Here is a 27420-nt window from a genome sequence, read left to right as displayed (position 1 = left end):
TTTCCACACAGGTTAAAACAGGTAACTGTTGAACCTCTTCACAAGAGAAATGACAAGAATGACAATAAGTTTTTGCCCAGTTTCTTTACTGACATCTTTGTCCCTAATTCTAAAAATTGTGATGTACTCAAGGGCAGTCTAAACTTAAGCAACAGTCTGGATTCCAGAAGGATTGCTCGACTGGAAATGATATTTACATATTCACTCATCAAACAGTACAAGCCTTAAGTATAAAAATATCGTTGGCTGGTATTTTTTGTGATCTTTCCATGGCATTTTATTGTGGAGTCATATTACTCTCTTAGAAAAACTCAAGTTTTTTGGAACTTCTGACTTTCCACACAGCTCTTTGAATCACTCTTAACAAACAGAATGCACAAAGTTGTGTTGGACAATTCAAATAGTGCTGGAAGGGTAGAAAATTTTAGTGACTGGGGTGAAATTACGAAGGAAGTCCCACAAGGCTCAGTTCTGGGTGCACTCTTACTCTTTATGTATGTGAGTGACCTTCCACTTGACATTCAACAAGCAGAATTGGTACTTTTTGCAGACAAAAATAGCATTAAAATAAATCCCATTAGAGAAAAAGCAACACAGGAAGATGTTAATACTTTTCCAAAGAATTATTAAGTAGTTCTCTGAATATGGGCTCTTCCTAATTCAATTCTGTAAAATAGAGTCATACCAACAACTGAAGCAGCACATGAACAGGAGTTAATACAGGGTAGAGTGTTCCAAACTTTTTGGTGTACATAGTGATGAAAACTTGAGCTGAAAGAACGATGTTACTGAGCTTCTCAATCAATTAAGTTCAGCCACTTTTGCTCTTCATACAATTGCTAGTCTTGGGAACACATGAATTAACCTCCTGACATATTTGCATATTTCCACTCTGTAATGCCTCTAAACCGTCGCCAAAAGGAATTTTCTGTGGCTTGTCCAGAGCATCTGCTTGTGTGAAACATGACATTATGTGACAGAAATTACAATTCTATGGTATAAATGGAACAGCATATGAGTGGTTCAAGTCATATATATAGAACAGGAAGCAAAAAGTTATTTTATATGGATTAAGTGATTTAAGGAGGTTTCCCACTTCATCGAACTGGGGTAAAATTACATTTGGTGTTCCACAGTGTTCGAGCATTCTTGATACATGTGAATGCCCTCTTCTTATCTGAAACAAGAAGCTAAAGTGGTACTGTTTGCTGTTGAAACAAGCATCATTGTTAGTCCAATAGAAAATGGTACAAATAATGTCTTTTGAAAGGTTATTGACTGGTTTTCTGCGAATGGGCTTGCTCTGAACTTTGAAAAAACACAGTACACCCAATTTTCTACTGCAAGTACCTTCAATAAATATAACACACCAACAAAAGTCAGTAGCCAGGATAGAGCATATCACGTTTTTGGGTGTACATATAGATGAGAATCATAATTGGAAAATTCATATTTTGGATCTTCTAAAGTGACTAGGTTCAGCAACTTTTGCAATCAGAATAACTGCTAATTTTGAGGATACAGAAATTAGCAAGCATACTTTGCATACTTTCACTCTCTGACGTCATACGGAATAATATTTTGGGGTAACTCAACACTTAGGCAAAAAGTACTCACTGCTCAAAAGAAAATGGTTAGAAAAATGCGCTGGGCTCAAAGTCGCACATCTTGTACTGTGAGGCTACTGTAAGAATTCCTAACCATTTAAACAGATGCCTACATTTCCTCAGTAATGCAATTTGTTCTCTTCAACATGGACCAGTTTAGGAACAACAGGGACATTCATGATTATAATACCAGAATAACCTATTGTTGGCACAGAAAGGGGTAAAATATGCAGCTGTAAAACTTTTCGATAAATTACCAGATTAAATAAAATGTCTGACAGAAAGCAGTAATAGTTTCAAATAAAACTGAAATCATATCTGCTTGACAACGCCTCCTATACCATAGATGAATTCTTGAATAGGGATAAATTAACCCACAGGTAATAAAAATTTTAAGCTTAAAAAACCCTTGATTCATGTGTCCATTTCTTATGCACTTGACCACATTCCACATTATAAGTTACCATGAGATTGATCAATGGAACATGTAACTAACTGGCTCATTCCACATCATTTCAATAAGAGAATCATTAAAATGATCTATTGAATATATTATCAACCAACCAACCTCATCTAAACCTATCAGCCAGAACATTATGAGCACCAACCTACTATCAAAATAAACCTGTCCACGTGACAGCAGCATCACCTGGCGAGGACTGACTTAGTCAAGACACATGGGCGTTGCATGTAGTATCAGTGAGCGTGCTGTCCATGTGTAGAATTGGGAAGGCACGTGATCTATCTGAGTTTGACCGAGAGCACATTATGATGGTCTGGGAGACTTGACATGAGCATTTCAGAAACTGAACAACTTGTCAGGTATTTGAGGAATGCTGTGGTGAATGTCTTCAACATATGCCGAAACCAAAATACACCACATCCAGACGTCAAGGGGTTTGGCTGTCACCCCTCATTACAGATGTCTAATGTCGTAGGCTGGGCACACTAGTAAAACAGGACAGGTGGCAAACTGTGGTGTATCTAACATCAGACTTTAATGTTGGGCAGAACACAACTGTGTCTGAACACACAGTGCACCAAAAACTCCTAATGATGGGTGTCTGCAGCCGACGACCCTTACATGTGCTAATGTTAACATCACATCAGCAACTATGACTGAAATGAACAAGTGACCATCAGCACAGGACATTGGCAGAGTGGCAGAGCACTGCATAGTCTAACTAATCCAGATACCTTTTTCATCATGCTGATAGGAGTGCGCACACCCACCATCTTTTTCAGGGGAATAGTTCCTAGACACCAGGGCACCTAAATTATGCTCTGGGGAACATTCACATGGGTATCCATGGGTCCAGTAAGGGCCCATGCAAGGCACCATGACAGCCAATGATTATCATACACTGGTTGCAGATTATGTACACCGTTCTTGACAATCATGTTTCCTGATGGCAGAGGCTTTTTTCAAAAGCATAATGCGCTATCACACAATGTCAGGAGTGCAGTTATGTGGTTCAAGGAACACAGTGGCAAGTTCCAACTGATGTGCTGGGCCCCCAATTCACCAGATCTGAACCTGATTGAATACATCTGGAATGCGACTGAACGTGAAGTCAGCCCCCCTCCCTGGAGAGGGTGGGGGGTGGGGAGGTGGGGGGGGGGGGGGGGGGGCAAGTGCACACATGGTTCTAACTCCTTCCAGTGACCACCAAGGCCTCACTGCTTCCATACCAAGATGTGGCGCCACTGTTATCTGTGTTTAAAGTAGACATACCAGCCATTAGGTAGGTGGTCATAATGTTCTGGCTGATCAGTGTAGCAGAGCAATGACAAGTTAATATCCTGATGAGTTCTACATGGGGACATTCAGAGCCACAGCTGCGTAATAAGTTCACAATAAAAAGTAAATAAATTAATAAAAAAATTAAAAAACAAGATTTGGCCATGAGTAGAACACAAAGGAGCACACTTAAGAGACAGCTTTTGAGGAAGCTCGGAAGTTGGGTAAGGATTATAGACAAGGTACCAGCACGTTACCCCAAAATATAGGAGAAAAGAGGAGAGAAGAAGGTATAATAGTAAGCTGGATACTGTACTCATATATATAAATTGTGTAAGGAATAGGTTAGGTGTACCAAAGAAATGAGGACCTACAATCAAATGAAAGAGAAGGGAGATGTACATAGGGACACTATTGCCGTGAAAATCTGATAGAGTTTAGGATATGGCCTTCTGAGGAAGCAGGTGTCATTGAGAGTTTCTATAGAAACAGAATACTGCTGGTTTTGATGCTTACTCCAAAGTTGCAAAATTGAGGGCTCTACCTTACTTTTAGTCATCTAATTTATATGCTGGTTTAATAAATGAATAATAGGGATGTAAGTGTGAGCTTTATGTGCTGTTCATAATGTTAATGCTGAGGAGTAAAGAAGTATATGAGGTAAAAAAAGGTGGTTGGGTGTTTCAGAATTGTAACTCCTCTTATTTGGTCACAGTGAAACAAAGAATGCAGCTATTATAAACTGAAGAGCCAAAGTAACTGGTACATCTGCCCAACATCGTGTAGGGCCCCCACGAGCACTCAGAAGTGCCGCAGTGCGACATGGCGTGGACTTGACTAATGTCTGAAGTACTGTTGGAGGGAATTGCCATGAAGCCTGCTGGGCTGTCCATAAATCCATAAGAGTACAAGAGAACGGAGATTCCCTCTGAACAGCATATTGCAAGGCATGCACACATATTAGTGTGTGTTTCCTTTGTAAAAATCATCCTCTTATCTGGGCAGTGTTACAAAAGTAAAGAGAAATGATACTTACTCAGTGTCCAATTAGCACAGTTAAGCAATGAGTTTTTATCCCAGTGCAACTAAAGAGCTGGAGTAGAATCTGGAGGTGCAACTGGTTTACCAAGGCTCTTAATGGTTACTCCCCAAGTACAAACAAATGGAAACAACATACAAGTACTTTACCATCAAAACATCATCAAGTACTTTATTGTCATACTGCAAGAAAATAATATTTTAATTGTATGAGCTGGCAGTTAGTAAAAAAAACTATGCATTAATTGCTTCCTTCATGTTGACTGCATTACAATTTTAAAATGCTAAGAAGTGTTCATCACTACAATTATTCTTTCGTTACTTATTTAACAGCAATGACATCATTCATCGAAGAGTGGGAATTTGTGATGTAACATTTTACTTTTGGCAAAGTGTGATTTTTTACCCAACGTCTACTTAGGTGATGAATGGTTATTGTCACAGTGAAAGTATTTATCATCAGTTAATTTGTTTACAATCATAATCTGTTTCAAAGTTTGTTACTGTCTGTGCATATACACTGGCATAGATGGGAAATGTACATCTCCAAGGCATGGCAAAAACATTTTGACTGAATTAGGTTTATAGAAAAGGGCTAAAAACACATGAAAATAAAAATCACTTAAAACTCCCAAAATAAAAATTGAACAAAATGTAGTTATTTACGAGGTCTGTTCAAAAAATTTCAGAACTTTGTTGACAAAACTTTCCTGCACTTAGCTTTTACTTATTGCACATGGTGTCCTTCAAAATATTCTCCTCCACAATCGATACACCGCTCCTAATGCCATTTCCATATCAGGAAATGGTCTTGGTACGCTTGTTGCAGGATCACGCGAAGCCACGTCAGCAAGTTTTCTTTTGTGTCATCTATTGTTGCAAATCTTTGTCCTTCAATGGCGTTTTCAACTTTGGAAATAAAAAGAAGTACACACAGGCAACGTCTGGAGAGTACAGAGGATGTGACAGCACAATGATTTTTTTTTTTTGTGCAATAGCCTTGCACCAACAGGGATGAATGTGCAGGTGCGTTATCAAGATGCAAGAGCCATGAATTGTCTCACCACATTTCAGGCCATTTCCATCTCACATTTTCTTATAGGCATTGCAACACGTCCCCATAGTACCACTGATTAACAGTTTGTCGCTGAGGCATGAACTCATTATTAACTAATCCTTCAGAGTCAAAGAAAACTATCAGCATGGCTTTGATATTTGACCTGATCTGATGAGCAATTTTTTTCCCCCAACCCATTGTGAAGAAGGGGCCTTGGTCCCAACATCATAATCTTAGACCCATGTCTCAGGACAAGTTATGATTCTCTTAAGATACATCATGTTCTCTTTTGCGCAATACAAAAGCTCTTCACAGACTGCGAGGCAAAAATCTTTCTGATCATGACTAATGAGCCATGGGATGAACTTTGTGGCAACATGATGCATTCCAAGATGCTGTGTCAGGATTTCATGACATAACAAAACTGAAATGTTACATTATTCTGCCATGTCTGACACAGTCAAGTCTTCAATTAGCATGTACAATTTCATTGATGTTCCTGACATGAGCATCATAGGTACACATCGAAGGGTGTCATGAATGAGGGTCCTCTTTAACTTCTGTCCAACCGTTTCTGAACTGTCTGAACCACTCAACACACCGAGTATGGCTTAATCGCTCATCACCATAGAATTTGTGTATCATTTGGTCTCTCTCTCTCTCTCTCTCTCTCTCTCTCTCTCTCTCTCTCTCTCTCTCTCTCTCGGTTTTCTCAAGTTTCACAAAAAATTTAATTCAGATGAGTTGCTTCTCTAACTCTGTGCCATCTCTAAATTTGCAAACTGTGCGACAGAACATTCTACTCAATACAGCACCGAACAATTACTAACAGACATACAATGATGAAACTTCTGGCAGTTACACATGAAACACACTTCTGCAGCGATGCCAACCGTATTTCACTCCAACACACCACTGGCGCAAAATTACAAATGGTCTGTAACTTTTTGAACAGTTTTCGTCAAGTCAAATAATTATGAACACATTTTTACAGACAGTTTAATGAATTAATTAATACTAATCAGATCACTGTATTTTTTGAATGAACAAATAGTTTCCAGCTATTTAATATTGTAGCCTAAAGTATCATGTTACAGCAGAACCAGCTTTTAGTATGCGAAAATTTAGGTCCTGATGACCAATGAGCTCTTTGCCTTATGCAACCTATCTGATGTACATCGAGTGCTTTCAGCCAATCTAAAACTGATAAAAAGAGCTTAGAATTCAACAGAATTATATAACAATGCAAGAGATTCTTTGCAAACAAAAAGCTCAGAAGCCTTGGAAAAAGCTGAAAAATTACAGGACAGTCCAAAATAACAGAGATGCTGAGTAACAGACAGGCATAGCAAAAAGACTGTCACAAATAAAGTTTTTGGCCATTAAGGCTTTCATCAACAATAGATGACGCATGTGCCCATGCGCGCGCCCACACACACACACACACACACACACACACACACACACACACACACACACACACACACACTAAACAAGCTCACGCAAATGCAGCTCTCACACATGGCACACGCACGCGCATGTATTGTCGAAGTGCTTAATGGCCGAAAGTTTTATTTGTGACAGTCTTTTTGCTGTGCCTATCTGCGACTCAGGATCTCCACTATATGGCGAGTGGCAACTTTCCTTTTCGTAATATTGTTTTATGGTGTTAAATTATTAATAATAAAAGTAACAAATAAAAAATTAAATGGCAAAATACAAAAGAATGAGTGCTCACAGTAATATCTATCCTTCCAAACGGAACACATTTTACTTTACAAAAGCATGTACTGCATGCAGTATTTTCCTTCATGTCATACCCTTGAAACTAAATAGTATTTTACAAGAACTGCTTACCCGAACAGGAAAGCCTTGGACAACCTCGCTCTGTGCAGTCACATTTACTACTTTATGGCACTCTAGTGTTTTGCACACCAGTTTTGGCCGCAATTGCAGGCAGTGTATTACAAACCTGCCCGATTTATCTTTATCTACTGACTGCAGACGTATAACTAGAAAACAATCATTTAGTTAAAACATTGCAAATTGTTTAAATGTAACTTAAAATTTAAAGGTTAAGATAAAGAAATTAATACATTTTGAGTGGATTCTTCCTTGATCAATCTCAATTTTCTTCTTTTTCTCCCATACATTTTCAGAGAAGTTTCATAACCACAAACACAAAAAAAACATGCACAGGTGGGGGGGGGGGGGGGGGTGGAAGACAATTTTATTTCATCAAGGCATAATCCTTTCAAAAAAATATTTATTTATTGAGGAAAACACAGACACAAAAAATGGGCTTCAATTTAAAGATGAACACAATAAAGATGGACTATCTGGTTGACAGTAGCACTTCGAAGTAACTGTAAGTGCTATTTTACCTGCTCTTCTCAATGTAAAATATATCACAAGGAGCATATTTATAATACTGACAGGAACACACATGCTCAACTTCAATAACTGCAGCAAGCATGCAGCTCCCATAGTACCTCAGGTCTGTCATGTGGGGGGTTAGAAGGCGTGCTAAAACTGTACCACTGATTCTTTATTTAAAAGAACCTAAAAGGAAAATGGTGTTCAAAGTTTTTGCTGGAATTGGATCTTGACATTTGTTGATCAACTATATATTATCTGACTATGCAATTTCTTTCCCTCCTGCATTCTGTCATTTATTAAATGTACCAGGTGGTTACAATGAAAGGAAACATGTACTGAAATTGGTCAACTTTAGGAATACTGGTTACAAAGAAAGACAAGGACAAAAGTGTTACACAATAAAAAGGTATATGCTTTCATGCAGTTCTTGACTGGAACCACCATCACTATACGATATTTTAAAAACTATGATATCAATTCATTATAATAACGGAAACTACAGTAAGAAAGCAACAATCACTAATAAGGAAAGGAAACCACAAGTGGCAATTTTATAAGAGTTAGATAGAGAGGGGGAGGGGGGGGGGGGGGGGGAGAGAGAGAGAGAGAGAGAGAGAGAGAGAGAGAGAGAGAGAGAGAGAGAGAGAGAGCTGTAACCAGAAACATGCACCATTTTCAAAATTATTGCCCACCAATTGTTGAGATATTTGTCCCTCTGTGTCATAAGACAGTGAATTATCATCTCTTAAAATTCCTGGGGCTATGTTGTGAACCAGTTCCAAATGTATTGCTTGATGTCCTTGTTTCTCCAAAATTTGTGTAATTGCAGGGAAACAGATTTGTACTGTATAGTGGGTGACTGAAAACTTTCCATCTAAATGTCTGCAAGAACTACTTGACGGCATTTGGTGTACGATGCCTCGTGTTGTTGTGGAGCAGAATGGCCTCACATACAAGTTGACCAGATCATTTCAATTTGTTTGCTTTGCAAAGGGTGGTCAAGGTTTATGAATATCGCTGTGCATTCACTATTATCCCATGCTGCAGAAAGTCAACTTCTTGTCAAAGGAGGATGTTAGCATAGCCTTTCCCATACTTATGTGAACAGCCCTGGATTTTTTTGGTGGCAGTGACCCAGCATGCTTGTACTGAAAACTTAAATTATTTTGACTCTGTGTCGAAGTGATGACACTATGTTTCATCTCTAGCAACCACTTGTGACAGGAAGTCATTCCTCTCCCTGATATAGCACTGCAGATGTTCAATAGAGTATCATTCAACACACTTCCTGTGCTGGTTGAAGACTGTGAGGCACCCACTGGGTGCACACCTTGTCAAATTCCAATCTGCAGTTAACAGTAGCACGAACACTTCCAATGCTCAATCCTGGAAATGTCTGCTACCATAACTAGCTGGCCTTGAATAGTCAGGTCATCCACGTACTGGACAATGGTACTGGTAATGCAGTATGGAGTTCCACACTGAACATCAACGGCCAATGACATCCATCCATCCATCCTTGAATTGCTTGTGCCATGTCTAGCCCTTGCTTCGGACATACAGTGCACTCTGCAGCCCTCTACTATTCTTTGATGAATTACTAACCCCCTCATTCCTACAAGTGTCTGGCACTACACCCCTTTGCTCTTCTTTGAAGCAGACACTTCACTGTTTCCAGTACAGCCTGAGTGCATTGGTAGGCGAATGTGTGCTCACCCAGGCATCACATGGGTGCTTACCTACGTCCCTCTAGCGGTGAGTTTGGAACACATCCGTGCTCTTATGGGGACCACACTTTTTCCACTGATAATGACATTATGACCCTCCCAATGGTTTTCATTTTACAGCATGCAGGTACTTTCTTTTTGAGTGCATCTTATATGCATGAGTGATTGGCAGCATATAGCCATTTTTTAAAATAGAATATCCTCTCTTTCTCTCTCCCCCCTAAGGAAGAAATAATGAGATGGATAGGATAGATGGCTGCTCACCACACAAAGGTGTTGAGTCACAAACAGGCAAAATGAAAAAAATGCACTGGGACAATGTTCTTCCTCAGAAACAGAAAAAGCACACACACACACACACACACACACACACACACACACACACACACACACACATACACAGCCTCCAGGTGCAAAGGTCTAACTGCAACTGCATCTGATGTGGGCAGCAATCTAGCTGGGATGCATAGTGGTGGTAGGGAAGAGGTGTGGGGCAGGGAAAGGGAGGGACAGCAGGGTATGGCTGGGGGACACACAGGGATGTAATAAGGCGGGAGAGGGAGAGGAAAGATCTATGTAGGTGCATGGGTGGGATAGGAGTGTAGCACTGGAGTGGGAGCAGAGAGGGGGATAAGCAGGTGGAAGACAGAGACCAGTGAAAGTTGAGGCCAAGGGGGATATGGGAATCAGGGGATGTATTGTAGGAAGAACTTCCACCTGACCAATTCAGGAAACTGGTGTTAGTGGGAAGAATCCAGACAGTTTTTTTTAGGGTGCAAAAACAACTAAGCTCATAAGGGAGAAACATCAAAATATGCTGTAGAGACAGTGGAGGCCCTGAACCAAAGATTAAATGCCCTTCGCTGTATTGCTGCAATGGATAAGAAATAAAACACAGTTGACAGCCCATGTGTCATTTGCTAAAACACCCAATAACCCAAGGCATCAAACATAAATTAGAATGTAAGTAGTTAAAAAAAGGGCATTAGGTCAGGAAATGGCGAACCATCACAGAGTGACAGCAAATGAGCACAAAGTGGAGGCAGATCACCAATTTAGCAAATAGCAATAGCAAAATCGACAATACCCAATACACAACCTAACTACAATGATGATCTAATGGCGCAAGAGCGAGATGAGGTCAGCCAAGTGGCTGTGAGAGGAGAAGTTTATTTCCCTGGAGCTTGTTCCCATGAAGAGAAGACCAGTGGTGATGCCAAAGTGACACCATAGGAGGATTACAGCTTTGACAGTAACCTCATTTTCTGTCACACCAATCTGATGAGGAACCCACATGAACATCACAGTGGCTCACTCAACAGCGAGAAAGTGGCAGCTTCTTAGATCTGTTGCACTAAGGGATGCAATGTGTACAGCACTCAGAGGCTCTGAAGTGCACAGTGTGTGACACAATTAACACTCTGCCGTCCGCACGTCTCATACAAATTCATTCGTCTGGCACTGGCAGTGCTAATTATAATTACTTGGCTTGTCGCCGGCCATTCTTGACATTACCGGGAGTATATAAATTGTTAAGTTTTACTAATCTTATCGTTAGTTCTCTTAACTTCTCAACCCTGTTCCCCAACTTCCATGAAATTTCAAAGATATACTTACATAAATAAATACAAAATTTGTTTATTTGCATTGTCTTTGGTACTTAGTATTTCTCTTTCATATGATATGCAGCAAAATAGTCTCCAAGATGTAACTTAACTCCACAAGACTTGCACATTAAGTTGTTGGTCATTCTTTTTTGTTTTTGGAGCATACGTGGCAGTTTCTTCAGTTTTGTTTTTTCATTTCAGAAATAAGTTTAGTTGTTGCTGTTTTATGTGACTGGATCATGATGAGACATACACGATGTAGTGGCAACCTCCAAGTTTTGCTCAGAAGCAGGTACATGGTCTTTTATCCGCAAATCAGACACTTTCAATAAAAAATCGTGAAATCGGAGACTTTTCTGTATTGACATATTGACATGTATGGAATGCATTAAATAATGCACAATTAAAAAGGTACATGCAAACATTTTTTGACCATTTTATAGTTTTTCTGTATATAAGGTAATAACTCTAATATTGGCATGCCCGATCCACTCCTGTCATGTATTTCTTGTAGTGTAATACACTTTCAGGTTTGTTTATTGTGTAATTGGTTTTTCTACATTTTCTTTGAGTGTCAGTGAAAGTGGCATGTGTGTTGTAGAGATCATTCGTATCGTTTTAGTTTTCGAAGCTCTCCATACCTGTGCGAATACTTCACTTTTCCTTGATGACAAGCTGCAATCACATTGACTTTTGCGTGCTTTAATTTTTACAAAAATCCTTTATTTTGCCGTATCATTCAACAAACTCTAATTTTCTTTTCAAGTAACTTCTCTGCAAGTTCTACACTGTTATAATAATAATCCATGTAGAAGTAATGCCACTTTACATAAGAAGGTGTCAATGGTTCTATCACTGTTTTTGCTAAAGTCTGTCCAGTGATAGAATATATCTTGAATGAGGAAATGTATCCTGTACTCTAATCACACACCATCCGAATGAGTATGCAGTATTTCATCATTTTCGATGGATTGTAAACTTTAAATTTTAATCGTCCACGCCATGGTATCATTCCTTCATCAATTGAGATGTTTTGACTTAGATTAAAATTTTCTTTAAGCTTTTTGGAAAAATAATCAGTTACGAATTGCCCTTTAAATCCAGTCAGCATTATCTGGTTTATTATTGTTGTTGGAAAAATGTAAAAATGATAATATTTGTCTGAATCGGTTGCGGGACATTGTTTTGCGAAATATTGTTGTGTCTATCAATGGATTCATTGATGAATAATCATCGATCCTTGATTTTCTTTACAATTCCCATAAGAATAGCAAGCCCAAACCATTTTCTAAGTTCGGGTCCCGTTATGTCGACAAATTTGGCATTTTTTTATCCAATTTCCTTCAATTGCAGTTTTGACTGTAGTGCTTGCTGATTTCATTGTTAATATATTCAAATACATCGTTCCCAATAAATAGTTCTACGATATCCTCGACGCTCTGTGAATCTTTTGGAAATATGTTTGGACCCGAAGATCCTTCAAATTTATTACTGCTCCTCGGTAAATCAAAGTCTGTCCACTGTGCATGGTCTTCTTCATCTGATTCATCCGAATCAGTTAGCAACCATAGTGTTTGCCTAGTTCTTCTTGGACGTATTTCACTATCTTCCGACAATTCTGCTTCATTTTCATTTTTTTGATATCCAATGTCTTCTTCCCAATCGGCCAAGTCATCCAAAACATCAGACAAGGCGTCCGCGCATTCATCGTAAATAATCTTATCGTCTCTTTCGTCTGCCATGATGAAAGGGCACAAGTACTTATAAAAACAAAATACTTGTTGTGTGTAACTCATTGTTACCTAAACACAACATCAACAGAATGCAAAAGATACTAAAGTGCTGTCGCCGGCCACTGCGTGACACTTGCTCACGACACCAGTGTGGTGTCGCCGGCTGTTGACCGCTATTTTGTGCACGACACCAGTATGGTGTCGCTGGACGGTATAGTGTTAAAAAGCCTGTGTCGCCGGATATACTGGGTGGCCTGATAGAGGGCAAGGAGCTCTGCTCTAACCATTAAGCAGTGTTCTGGAAGCCAATTCCAAAAATGGTTGGTGCCAATGACGGCACATCCACTATCACGGTCGGTCATAGTGACAGCACCTTTGTGTACACTGATGGCTCTAAGTTGTGTGCAAAGGTCAAGAAACTTACTCTACGACAGATCGTATCCAGTGCAGTTACCTTAGGAAACAAATGAAATCCAAGATGAACATGGGCTGCCACGTGAAGCCAATGTGATGAACTTAAGCTGCCAGAGTACGAGCCGAAAGTGAACTCTGGGAGGTAACAGACACATGCCCCACACTGGCAGCCAAGGGTGTTATTGAAAAAGGAGGCAGGTGGCCAGGCATGCCAAACAAGCAACATGCTTATCTGCTGACAAGAACATCACACCAATATGACAGTGGTACTTCGGCAGCTTCTGCATACATTGTCTCAACCGGGCTAGTGTAGAAGGTGCCAGTGACCAAATGAATTCCACGATGGTGGATTGTATTAAGATGGCGTAATATGGCTGGACATGCAGATACATAAACGAAACACCCATTGTCCAGTTTCAAAGGGATCGGTATAAACGAAGGAGGGTGGTCCGATCCACTCCCTAGAACATTTTAGACACAGAATAGAGGGTACAGCGTACAGCCAGGTAAGACATGTGAGAACCAAGAAGGTTTTCTATCAAGCATGAGTCCCAGGAATTTCGGAGTTTCAGTGAACGGAAGAACGATACGTCCATGATGTAAAGACGGTGGAAGAAACTCATGGTGCCATCAGAAATTCATATAAATGGTTTTGTCAGTGGAATAACAAAAGCCACTGTCGATACTCCACGAGTAAAGACGACTGAGACATCACTGAAGAAACCATTCAAGAAGACAAGTCTGTAGAAAACTGCAACAGATCGGAAAGTCATTGACGGAACAAGGAGACAGGCCATAATGAGGTTAATGACTATAGCAAAGAGGGCAACACTCGGGACAAAGCTTTGAGGCACCCTGTTCTCCTGGATGAAGGTGTCCAACAAGGTTGAACCAATAGGTACCTTGAAAACCAAGTCTTTTAAAAATTCCTGAAGGAAACTGGGTAGCTAACCTTGGAAGCTCCCACGTGTATAGCTTACAGAGGATAGTCCTTCAACAGGTGTCATAGGCTTTCTCCAAATCACGAAACATGGCAACAGTCTGGTATTTCCGCAGAAAACCGTTCATGACATGGGTTGAGAAAGTGACGAGATGGTCAACTGCAGAATGGTGCACTTGAAATCCACACTGTCCAGAGGTTAGTAGATTGTGAGACTCAAGCCACCATATCAGCTGTCCATGAATCTCACATTCCATCACCCTGCACTTCACAGCTGGTGAGAGAAATGGGGCAGTAGCTAGAAGGAAGGTGTCTGTCCCTACCAGGCTTAAGTATGGGTATGACAGTAGTTTCACATCAGAATCTGGGAAATATGCCATCTGCCAAAATGCAATTGTACATATAAAGGAGAAGTTCTTGCTCGCAACAGAAAGGTGCTGTAACATCTACATGTGACCAAAATCCAGCCTTGGGGTGAAAGATAGGGCTGAAGTGAGCACATGATCTAGCTCCCTCATAGTAAAGGCGGCATTGTAACATTCATGATTCTAAGAAGAGAAGGGTATCATCCAAGCTGCCTCCATTTGTTTCCAAGAGAAAAGCAGGGTGACGGGTGGAGCTCAAAATCTCTGCAAAACAGCGGCTCAAGGTGTTGGATATAGCAATAGGGTCCACAATGACTTCATCTGCTATGATCAGGCCAGAAACTAGGGAATGGATATGGTCCCAGAGAGCTGTCAGATTGCCCTACATGACTGAAGAGGGAGTGAAACTGTTGAAAGAACTAGTAAATGAAATACAGCTAGTTTTTTTGCTATTGTGAAGAACGCGACGACACTGTGCATGCAACCGTTTATAATGGATACAGTTCGTCATTGCAGGATAACTGTTAAAAGAAGTTGAGAGCACGTCTCTGTGCACGAATCACATCACAGCACGCCTCAGACCAGTAGGGGATTGGGACACAGCACAGTCAGCAGCAAGGATAATGTTCATGAGGTACTCTACCTATTCGTCACAACTGGGGAAATGTTGCTCATCAAAGGTAAACAGGGAAGAGTAAAGCCTTAAGTCAGCCTTAGAAAACTGCAAATTGGGTTTACACATAAGTGGGGCAAAAAACTGCAAATTGGGTTTACACATAAGTGGGGCAAAAAACTGCAAATTGGGTTTACACATAAGTGGGATAGAAGTCAGCAAACTGATTGCACATAGGAAATGGTCCCATGAGTACATGTCAAAGGGAACGAACCACTCGAGATGATGGGCAAGCTGGGTAGTGCACAACAAGAGATCCAAATGGGAATAGGTTTGCACAGAGTCTGAACATGGGTGCTCCAGTGTTAACACCCATGAGGTTGAGTTGGTTGAGGTCAGTCATGAGGGCACCTCCCGGATAGGTTCTGGAAGAGCCCCGAAGTGGATCGTGTGAAGTCACTGAGCAGCAAAATGGGGTGAGGGAGTTGACCACTAAGCTGGAGGGAGTCTGCCTGGTGACACTGAATGACGCAGGTATGCAGAAGTTGCAAAGAGAAAAGGTGAAGCGAGGAAGAATGCAGACCGCAACAGTTTGCAGCAAGTGTTTAGTGAGATGATTTGGCTATGAATGTCATCCCAGATCAGCAGCACGTGACTCCCCATGACATGGAATGCCATGCTTTGGGGGGAAAGGTCAAGGTGGACCTTAAGGAAATGCAAGAAGTCAAAGTGGTCACAAGAATGCAATTTTGTTTCCTGGAGGCAAAAAACAACCAGACGCTGCAATTCTAAGAGCAGCCCCATTTCCTGGTAGTTGGATCTAATGTCATGAACATTCCACTGCAGACGAGTCATAAGGGGGATTGGGGATGAGGGAACAAATGAAAGGTAGTCACCTTGGCGGCTGCTGAGTATCAGTCTTTTGAAAACTCATTGCGACAGGGCGCAGAGGCTGGAAGTTCTTATTCCATGAGATCAGCAGAGGTGTCAGAATTCTCACTGGGTCAGCTTGCAAATTTCAGGGCAGAAAAATAGTATGCGGTGCACACCAGCAAAATGGAGGGTATCATACAGAGACGCCACTGAAGAGGATCTACGAGTCGGGTAAGGAAAACTGTTTGCCTTTGATTTCTTTGAGCCTTTGCAGTTGGCAGAAGAAGTCTCAAATGTTTGTTGGCTGGAGGGACCACAGATTCTTCGCGGGATTATTCCTTTTGTTCTTTGCAGCCTGCTGGTTGTGCAGCAGGTGATTTTGCCACCAGAAGCAAAGATTTGGTGCCTCGTTGCACAGCTAGAGGAGAATGGGAGTGGGATGCTGCCACGATACTGGGTGATTTTACGACTGCAATGTTGAATTGCACCTCTCAAGACTGCATGGACATGTCCTTCATGGAGCGAGGTGTAGCGAGAACGGCACTTTCAGGTGCCGGATGGTAAGATGAAGGGCTTTCAACAAGCCAATAACTCGTCAGTGACAGGGTAACATACTTTTTTCCTTCATCCTGATCTCCTGGATGGCGTGTTCATCCAGATACATGGGAAACTCACAGGATAAGGTGCAATGGTCACCATTACAATTAATACAGCAGGGAGAAGGAGCCTAGCAATAGCCCTTGTAAGCATCCCTACCACAAATAACACATCTGCCCATATTTTTACATTTTACAGGAAATGTGAACAGGCCGTTGTAACACCAACACTGCTAGCAATGCAGCAGGTTGGCACTGTACTGTCAGACTTTGATGGTTTCATAGCCTGCTTTGATCTTTGATGGAAGCTCGATTCGATCAAATGTGAGAAAGAGAGTGCTTGGACGCACTACGATTGCATCAACCTTTTTCCTTATCCAATGGACTGCAGTGACGCCGTGATAAGAGAGGTAAGTTTGGATTTCTCTCTCAGTCCTGACCACCAAGCAGCCAAGTATAAACAACACCACGTGAAAAATTCAGTGTTTGGGTGGCCTCGACACGAACAGGATAGCCGTGGAATGGCAAAGCTGTAAGCAGTTGTTGGGCTTGAAAATCACAACTGGTCTGCAGAAGCAAAGTCCCATTGTGTAAACAAGAGCAGGATTTCACCGTGCCTGCAACTGCATCAATATCTTTCTGAATAATAAGTGGATTAACTGTAGCAAAGGACTGACCACCTTTGGTACATGATACTATGAGGAACCGAGGTGCAGCTGGAAGAGTCTTGGAATCTTTAGCCTCATTCCATTTACATTTAGTAGACATAGACTGAGAAAGTGGTTGGCTCATTATGAATAACTCCCCTATGACTGGCAGCGTCTCTGATGGCACACTCCTTCCAACTGGGTGGGTGGGGGGGGGGGGGGGCGCAATCGGGGGTGGGGGTGTGTGGGTGGGAGGGGCATCACCCACCTTAGGTGATTGTTCAAACCTCAGAACTCTTGAAAGAGTGACTAACTGCAATTTGGGAAAGTCACAGCTCAGGCAATCACCCCTCCCTGGACTTGGCCTGTACCAAGGGGAACGTGCTAACTTACTGTCAACCAAGGGCTGGGAATTACACGTTATCCGGTCACCTGTTACATGTCAAACACATGGGCCAGCCTTTGAGAGTGCAAAAGGGAGGAAGAGGAAATAAAGAGGAACTTTGAAACACTAAAGTGGATAAAGGGTGAGAGGGGGGGAGGGGGGAGGAAGAGGAGGAAGAAGAAGAAGAAGAAGAAGAAGAAGAAGTAGAAGAAGAAAAAACCACATGAGGGACTGTTCTGATGTCAGGCTACTAAAACTTCAGAATACAATCCCAAAAATATTCAAGACATGTTCCCCAAGGGAGAGGAAAAAGAATAGCAGGAGAATAAACATGCAGCACAGATAGGAAAAAGGTGCTGCAAAGGCTGGTGCCCCATAGCAGCAAAGCACGAATTTACAAAAGAGTGGTGAGCCCCCCCTAGAGGGGAATTCACATGGTACAGACCGTGAAGCAGTCATTAACGTGAAGCACAGTGTTGGGTGGCATGTTCAGCAACTGCGTGGGCGAGCTGTCTCTCTCACAATTTGGCAGTGGCCGTTCACACTGACAGACAGATTATTAGTTATCATGGCCACAAGAATGCTGCACAGTGGTTGCAGCTAAGTTGGTAGATCACATGGCTGTCTTTACATCTGGCCTTGCCTTTGGCAGGCTGGGACATGCCAGTGACCAAACTGGAGTAGGTAGTAGTGGGACGTTGTATGAGGCAGATCTTTCATTCAGTTCTATTGCCGGGATATGAGCCATGAGGCATGTGATTGGAAGCAGGGGTGGAGTAGGGATGGAGAAGGATATTGTGTAGTTCACGTGGGCAGCAGAATATCACCTCCTCCTCAATTTTTATGGTTTTCTTTTTCCGTAAGCAAGGTTTATCTTATACTAGCATACATTTTATTATTTTTCACTGCTCTATTTTAACATTAATCCTTTCACTGGTATGGATGTGCTGTGGCTTTTGTTGTGGCTGTACAGCACGGCAAATGCTGGTGCTTGTGCTAAGAAATGGTGTTCCAGCCAATATGAAACACTTATCACCCAATTTTTTTAAAACTATTAGATGAAAAAAATTGACTTTTACAGATCTTACAGTCTGATACCTTCACTCAATAAAGAAGTAAATATCTTTTTCTTTTCCATCATACTTATTGCGCTGCATCAAATTAAGTAAAACATTGCAAAAAATTTTAAAGAGCTCGCAAAGGAGAAAATGCATTGCGTAAACTTTGTGTGTGGTTGATTTTAGCTCATACATTGCAATGAACTAAATGTAGATAAGATATCGAAATTTTATTTACAAATGAGAGCAGAAAAATGTCTCATTTCGTTTCCGAGTTATTGGGTTTTATATCCGAAAAACAGTTGTGTGCGATGAGCTCATTTGTGTCTTTGTGCTTGCAAATCATGTGGTCATAAAAGTCATCATATCTCGCAAACAATTCAAGATATCAACCCCCCTCCCCCCCCCCCCTTTTTTTTTTGTTGCAAAAGATAGCACGCAATGAGGAACATATGTTGTATGATAAATATTCAAAACTTTTTTTATTCACCAAGATATGGAAGTAACTCATTCGCACAAGTGAGAGGGCATCTCAGGGCACATTCAGGCATTCATTCACAGTATGTAGGAAAACCAAAGCAGCACACATATCCACATCCAAAATACCTGGGTAACAGTTTAGCAAGATGTGTATATGTTACAGTGAAACACCGAAATCTGGAGAATGTCGACTTTCACCGGTGAATGTCAACATTCACATAGTTGCTTAGGGTATGTGCAAAATATTTGCTAAATACCCTTATTTCTGACTTCTTGTTGTTGTGGTCCTCAGTCCTGAGACTGGTTTGATGCAGCTCTCCATGCTACTCTATCCTGTGCAAGCTTCATCATCTCCCAGTACCTACTGCAACCTACATCCTTCTGAATCTGCTTAGTGTATTCACCTCTTGGTCTCCCTCTATGATTTTTACCCTCCACGCTGCCCTCGAATACTAAATTGGCGATCCCTTGATGCCTCAGAACATGTCCTACCAACCGATCCCTTCTTTTGGTCAAGTTGTGCCACAAACATCTCTTCTCCCCAATCCTATTCAATACCTCCTCATTAGTTATGTGATTTACCCATCTAATCTTCAGCATTCTTCTGTAGCACCACATTTCGAAAGCTTCTATTCTCTTCTTGTCTAAACTATTTATCGTCCATGTTTCACTTCCATACATGGCTACACTCCACACAACTTTCAGAAATGACTTCCTGACACTTAAATCTATACTCGATGTTAACAAATTTCTCTTCTTAAGAAACGCTTTCCTTGCCATTGCCAATCTACATTTTATATCCTCTCTACTTCAACCATCATCAGTTATTTTGCTCCTCAAATAGCAAAACTCCTTTACTACTTTAAGTGTCTCATTTCCTAATCTAATTCCCTCAGCATCACCCGACTTAATTCGACTACATTCCATTATCCTCATTTTGCTTTTGTTGATGTTCATCTTATATCCTCCATTCAAGACACTATCCATTCCGTTCAACTGCTCTTCCAAGTCCTTTGCTGTCTCTGACAGAATTACGATGTCATCGGCGAACCTCAAAGTTTTTATTTCTTCTCCATGGATTTTAATACCTACTCTGAATTTTTCTTTTGTTTCCTTCACTGCTTGCTCAATATACAGATTGAATAACATCGGGGAGAGACTACAACCCTGTCTCACTCCCTTCCCAACCACTGCTTCCCTTTCATGCCCCTCGACTCTTTTAACTGCCATCTGGTTTCTGTACAAATTGTAAATAGCCTTTTTCTCCCTGTATTTTACCCCTGCCACCTTCAGAATTTGGAAGAGAGTATTCCAGTCAACACTGTCAAAAGCTTTCTCTAAGTCTACAAATGCTAGAAACGTAGGTTTGCCCTTCCTTAATCTAGCTTCTAAGATAAGTCGTAGGGTCAGTATTGCCTCACGTGTTCCAACATTTCTACGGAATCCAAACTGATCTTCCCAGAGGTCGGCTTCTACTAGTTTTTCCATTCGCCTGTAAAGAATTCGCGTTAGTATTTTGCAGCTGTGACTTATTAAACTGATAGTTCGGTAATTTTCACATCTGTCAACACCTGCTTTCTTTGGGATTGGAATTATTATATTCTTCTTGAAGTCTGAGGGTATTTCGCCTGTTTCATACACCTTGCTCACCAGATGGTAGAGTTTTCTCAGGACTGGCTCTCCCAAGGCCGTCAGTAGTTCCAATGGGGCCTTGTATCGACTCGGGTCTTTCAGTGCTCTGTCAAACTCTTCACGCAGTATCGTATATCTCCCATTTCATCTTCATCTACATACTCGTCCATTTCCATAATATTGTCCTCAAGTACATTGCCCTTGTATGGACCCTCTATATACTCCTTCCACCTTTCTGCTTTCCCTTCTTTGCTTAGAACTGGGTTGCCATCTGAGCTCTTGATATTCATACAAGTGGTTCTCTTCTCTCCAAAGGTCTCTTTAATTTTCCTGTAGGCAGTATCTATCTTACCCCTAGTAAGATAGGCCTCTACATCCTTACATTTGTCCTCTAGCCATCCCTGCTTAGCCATTTTGCACTTCCTGTCGATCTCATTTTTGAGACGTTTGTATTCCTTTTTGCCTGCTTCATTTACTGCATTTTTATATTTTCTCCTTTAATCAATTAAATTCAATATTTCTTCTGTTACCCAAGGATATCTACTAGCCCTCGTCTTTTTACCTACTTGATCCTGTGCTGCCTTCACTACTTCATCCCTCAAAGCTACCCACTCTTCTTCTACCGTGTTTTTTTCCCCCAATCCTGCCAATTGTTCCCTTATGCTCTCCCCGAAACTCTGTACAACTTCTGGTTCTTTCAGTTTATCCAGGTCCCATCTCCTTAAATTCCCACCTTTTTGCAGTTTCTTCAGTTTTAATCTACAGTTCATAACCAATAGATTGTGGTCAGAGTCCACATCTGCCCCTGGAAATGTCTTACAATTTAAAAACTGGTTCCTAAATCTCTGTCTTACCATTATATAATCTAACTGATACCCTTTAGTATCTCCATGGTTCTTCCATGTATACAACCTTCTTTCATGATTCTTAAACCAAGTGTTAGATATGATTATGTCATGCTCTGTGCAAAATTCTACCAGGCGGATTCCTCTTTCATTTCTTAGCCCCAATCCATATTCACCGACTATGTTTCCTTCTCTCCCTTTTCCTACACTCGAATTCCAGTCACCCATGACTATTAAATTTTCGTCTCCCTTCACTATCTGAATAATTTCTTTTATTTCATCATACATTTCTTCAATTTCTTCGTCATCTGCAGAGCTAGTTGGCATATAAACTTGTACTACTCTAGTAGGTGTGGGCTTCGTATCTATCTTGGCCACAATAATGCGTTCACTATGCTGTTTGTAGTAGCTTAACCGCATTCCTATTTTCCTATTCATTATTAACCTACTCCTGCATTACACCAATTTGATTTTGTGTTTATAACCCTGTAGTCACCTGACCAGAAGTTTTGTTCCTCCTGCCACTAAACTTCACTAATTCCCACTATATCTAACTTCAACCTATCCATTTCCCTTTTTAAATTTTGTAACCTACCTGCCCGATTAATGGATCTGACATTCCACGCTCCGATCCGTAGAACGCCAGTTTTCTTTCTCCTGACAACGATGTCCTCTTGGGTAGTCCCCGCCCAGAGATCCGAATGGGGGACCATTTTACCTTCGGAATATTTTACCCAAGAGGACGCTATCATCATTTAACCGTACAGTAAAGCTGCATGCCCTCGGGAAAAATTACGGCTGTAGTTTCCCCTTGCTTTCAGCCGTTCGCCCCTCTTCAGGAACCACACGTTTGTCTGGCCTCTCAACAGAATTTTGACATTCACCATGCACTAATGGTGAATGTTGATCATGTTGGAGATTTGTATTTTCTTCTCCGTAATTCAGTCGCTATAAAATGTCACAAAGGTGATTTAACTTTTTTGCCTCTCTTTCTGAAAGGAATGACCAAGAATTTAAAATACACAGTACATTCTACATGAGAAAAGAAAATAGTTATTAAAAAATTATTTATGTGATTCAAATCTTATTTATTGCAACAACTTAAACTTTATGACACTTTGAATTGCACAAGAGTCCCTTGCTTTTACAACTGCATTTATTTGTGGAACACTTCCTTTTGCAATGACCGTGTGTATAGCCTTGTCCCCCACTTCTCAAATTAGCTGCAGCTGCTTCTCTCAGCGACATTTCTTGAAAAGAAATCTCATCTACAAAAAGTAACTTTTTTTTTTACAAATTATGAACTGATTGCGTGTGTAAAGCTGCTTGAGGGTACGGTTTTTATTTGCCAGTTTATAGAAGCCTGAGTCTTCTATTCCAACAACAACCGCTAACACATTTCAGCTATCTGTACGACCACGGTCGACATCAGGGACTTGTATTCATACATTATCACCAAATTGAGCAGGAGGAAATTGTTTTTGTGAGTTTCGTAACATCTGTGTTGCTTGCAGTTGAAGATTTTCTTTCGCGGCCACTCTTTTTGTAGAAATCAACTCGTGTTTTACAGACAGAATTTGATGTGAAGACATTGTAGGTTGTAGGTCCTCTTCATTATTTTTCTTTGGAATATGGTTTTCGGTATGACCACCGCTCAAATTTTTTTTGTAAGCATTAACAGTTTCTTCAAGCTGTTCTTCGGTTTCAGAAGTATTGGCAATTTCTTCGAGTTTTCTTCAGTTTCAATATTTGCAATTTGTTCGCCAGGCAAAAAAGGTGATGCTGTGCCTCTTTTTGCTTTAATGCCAAACATGGCTTCATAAGGACTTTGGCGTATTCCTTCATGGTATGTAGTGTTCTTGGCAAATTGAACAAAGGATAAACCATCTGACCATTTATTTGTATCGTTATCGTTCAACCATGCAGTTAGCATATTCTGTATATCCTGATTGGCCCTTTCAACTGAGCCTTGTGTTTGACTGTGACGAGGCTTACCAGGAACCATTTTAACATCTTTCCACATAGCACATATTTCGGATATGACTTCACTACTAAATTCTCTACCATTATATGACTGCAATATTGCTGGTGCACCAAATGTTAAAAATATTGAAAGAACGTGATGCACTACTTCTTCAGCTCTTAGTTTTCAAAGGTCGTAGCTGGACAAACTTAGTTAAATGATCTTGGTACACCATTATGAACTTACATTCGCCATCTCTGTTTGACTGCAGATCTATCATATCAACTTGACATCTTGAGTTTAATTCAGAACTAACCATTGGCTTTGCAACAATACCTTTCTTAGGTGCACTGTGTTTCATTTGACACTGTTTGCATAAATTTAAGTACAACATTACAACTTCATAAGAAATATTTTTGTATTTAACTTTTAACTTTTTAAGCATATGTGTTCTTCCTCCGTGGCCTATTCTGATGCGAGTTTCATATAGTATACTGTACAATTCTTCATTGTTTACATAATACTGTATGTTTGTTTACCATGGTTTTAATGGCACAATTAACTTCTCTTCTTCATTAATTTTTAAAACATCAAAACATTTTAATCGTCTATAATCCAAAGGTGTGTTGCATTTAACTTTAGCAGAAACCACTTCAGAAAGTATTTTAGAATACTTTTCTTGAGAAAAATAAAAACAATTGTCTTCTCGTTTACCCGCAATTAATACATTTAACTTTTCATGAAGAAGATCACGATTTACTGCAGTATCTGTTTAATATAAATTAAGGTATTGGAAAAAAAAATTAAGAACATGTTGCTCACGTTATCAAATCTTGCACAAGACGGACAAAGCTGATTGACTCCGAGCAGAAAAAAGGATTTGGAAGGAGAGAGCCAGTCGCTTGTTTTTTGACTCTTCTGTTTTGGACCTCCACCAGAACATATCTGTGACTGGCGTATTTGGTATCTGTTGACATTCACCAGTGAAAGTCGACACACTCCAATTTTGGCCATTCACGATAACATACACACACCAACAGCAGCAAAAGGGCTAAAAATTAAATTTTACTTCAATAAAAAAGGAAGCTGCAATGAAAAAGCAATTCCTGTTCCCAGTAGTCTATGGAACATCTCCTACATTTTGCTGACCTAGATGGCAATTTATTAACTTTTAATAATGTGTATATTTTGTGCATTTTTTAATCAGTTCCCACATCATAAACAATAAATGCATTATTACAGTTTCCCCGTCATATTTACCTGCCCATGTTGCTTTATCAGGCACCAATACAAAATGTCTATGAATAGTATTTGGCTTAAATAATATATTTTTAAAAGACATTTCTGGGCGAAGCAGTTCACGAGGTATTTGAAGTGGTTTCACCACAGTAATTGGTACTTGAAATAATGGTCCCTTGCTGGTGCAGCTGATGTCATATGCCTTCAAACTGGAAAACAGAGAGAAAGACCTATTAGCAACCTATGGTGCCACTAAATTAAGGTAATTTAGTAAGAGGGAAGCTATTACCTTGTGAAGAAAACACCATCCGGCAGGCCAGTAGGATCTATTTTCACACTGAAAGTTCGTGCCATATACATTAAGTCCAAGTGTGACGGAAACTGCACCCAAGGCTCACTGCAGGTCACTGCAAACTTGATCCGGAAGTCAATTTTGTCATTGTGATCTGAAATTTAAATGCATAGTTGGAGGAGGATTACTATACATCTGTGTATACTACAACTATATTTACAATTTCAATATTAGCAGAAATTTTTTATTTGGGGAAAAAAGTGTGTGAATTACTGACTTGTTGCACCCACATGAACACTGCCTAAAACACATATGGAGACTTTCAGACTGCACTGAGCTACAGAATGTCAACACTAAAAAATGTTAAAATATGTCCAGTAATTAAATGTTTTATTGATTTGAAAAGTGTTTGATACTGTGAGTTCTGCAGCCTGAAGGTCAGTCAACCAGCAGATAATAGGCAACAAACTAGTGGCCACACCATGACGGAAGCAATTGTGAGCATTAATGGCAGCTACAGATACAAGTATTCCAGTAAGAAACAGATGTACTGCATCTTTTACCCTTAAATGACATTCAATTATTAACACAGAAGCTGTTAATCAAACTAAACTCGTAATCTCTCCAGCAGAATTGTCAAACTTATTTTTTAAACAAATTCTGGTTTAAGTAACTACAGCACAAACTCAGTTGCCAGAATGCATTTTAGTTCTATTACTGACACACCTTCAGCAAAAGTTTTAAGTAGTTTACCGATGAAAATGTTCACAATTATAACATGATGAAAGTGAAGAAAAAATAAATCGCATTTCTTCATCAACACTAAGCACAAAGAAAATAAAAAACTTTCATCAGATTACACCATACACATGGCTATAGACTGTATTATATGCATCATAAAAAGCTTCAAATATGCATGAAAAATGTCAAAATATGCAAGATCAAATGGGGGGGGGGGGGGGGGGGCGGAATTACATCGTAGTTACTGCATGCAGTATATCTCATAGTTGAACCTGTGCATATCAATAACGAGGAAGAGCACCGGCCATGCGAAAAATCGGTACATTTAGAACGCTGATATTTTCTGAATACTTTCTGGTAGAGATTAGGAAAGGGACTTTTCTGGGATTATGTTCTAAGAATTTGCAAAACGGGACGCATACCATGTTTCAAGAATTGTTCCTTCTTTGCCTTTGTTGTTGGTAACAAGTAGATGCGATGAGAGTGAGTCGCAGTGAAACAATCAATATGTACATGACCAACTTCTGAGATATATAGCATACAGAGGGGCACGCTCAAACACTCCGTGATATTTTATTTTAAAACAACATAGAATCATGAATTCTTTGAACAGCATTAACTTTTAATTAATACTATTGGACTAAAGCAACATTTACAATTTATTTTACATTTTTCTACTATTTTAAACAAACAACCAAGTGCTGTTCCAAATGTTAGGTAGTAAGATTGTGTCTTCGATTATTCAAAACATTTTTATGAGCGGAAAAGGACTATTCTACATCAACTGAGGTAACTGGGCAGTACTTGAACTTTTGTGTTATGTTGGCACTTCACCCGTACCATTAATAAAACTATCAATTTGGCACCTGGGTTCAAAGCCTGGGTTATCGTTTTAAATGTTTTCGAACTTTTCTTTAGGTTTTCTTGGGAATACCTCTGGTAACGAGTTGTTCACTAGAATAATTTTATTCTTTAACTAAACAGATTCATTCAACACCAAACCTTGAGTTTCGAGCTTTTTAACACTTGCAGGTATATGGAAAAAATGAGTGCTCATCATAGAAATGTCTTTGATACCAGAATCATTAAAAGCTTCCTTGCATTGGCAAACTGTCAAAGCCTATGCACTATCAAAGTCGTTTACCATGCCTCTAATGGCCTCAAAATATTCACTGTAAAACAACACAGCTTCAACCCATGTACCTCAATGAGTTACCACCGGTTAGTTTTTAGTTAAAATATACAATAACTGGTGAAAAGGAGCCAAATATGCAAACGCATATTCAATATGCAATCGCACATAATATGGTCACTACATATCACCAATGAAAACCAACCAGTTCTAAAATAATACAAGCCATATATTGCAGCATGTTTGCTTGGCTTACTGTATCATACAGATTAATTTAGGAAATGCCTTAGTTGTAAGTTATTTCCTAAATTAATGT

The 27420-nt window shown here is 40.1% G+C and overlaps 1 protein-coding gene across 1 annotated transcript in view; it reads right to left on the bottom strand.

Annotated features, from left to right (window-relative positions):
* The window catches only part of LOC126473230 (tripeptidyl-peptidase 2), a 289445-nt gene that overhangs the window by 87098 nt on the left and 174927 nt on the right, over positions 1 to 27420 (bottom strand). The window contains exons 12-14 of the mRNA XM_050100144.1: positions 25229 to 25385; positions 24961 to 25148; positions 7301 to 7455 (exon numbers count right to left, since the gene is read on the bottom strand). Coding sequence (XP_049956101.1) covers positions 7301 to 7455; positions 24961 to 25148; positions 25229 to 25385 — 500 coding nt within the window. The remainder of the gene's footprint in view (positions 1 to 7300; positions 7456 to 24960; positions 25149 to 25228; positions 25386 to 27420) is intronic.

The sequence above is a fragment of the Schistocerca serialis genome, chromosome 4 (genome assembly GCF_023864345.2).
Source record: "Schistocerca serialis cubense isolate TAMUIC-IGC-003099 chromosome 4, iqSchSeri2.2, whole genome shotgun sequence".
NCBI classification, from domain to species: domain Eukaryota; kingdom Metazoa; phylum Arthropoda; class Insecta; order Orthoptera; family Acrididae; genus Schistocerca; species Schistocerca serialis.
Note: the sequence above shows the minus strand (reverse complement) of the source record. Positions and strands in the feature narration are given on the sequence as shown.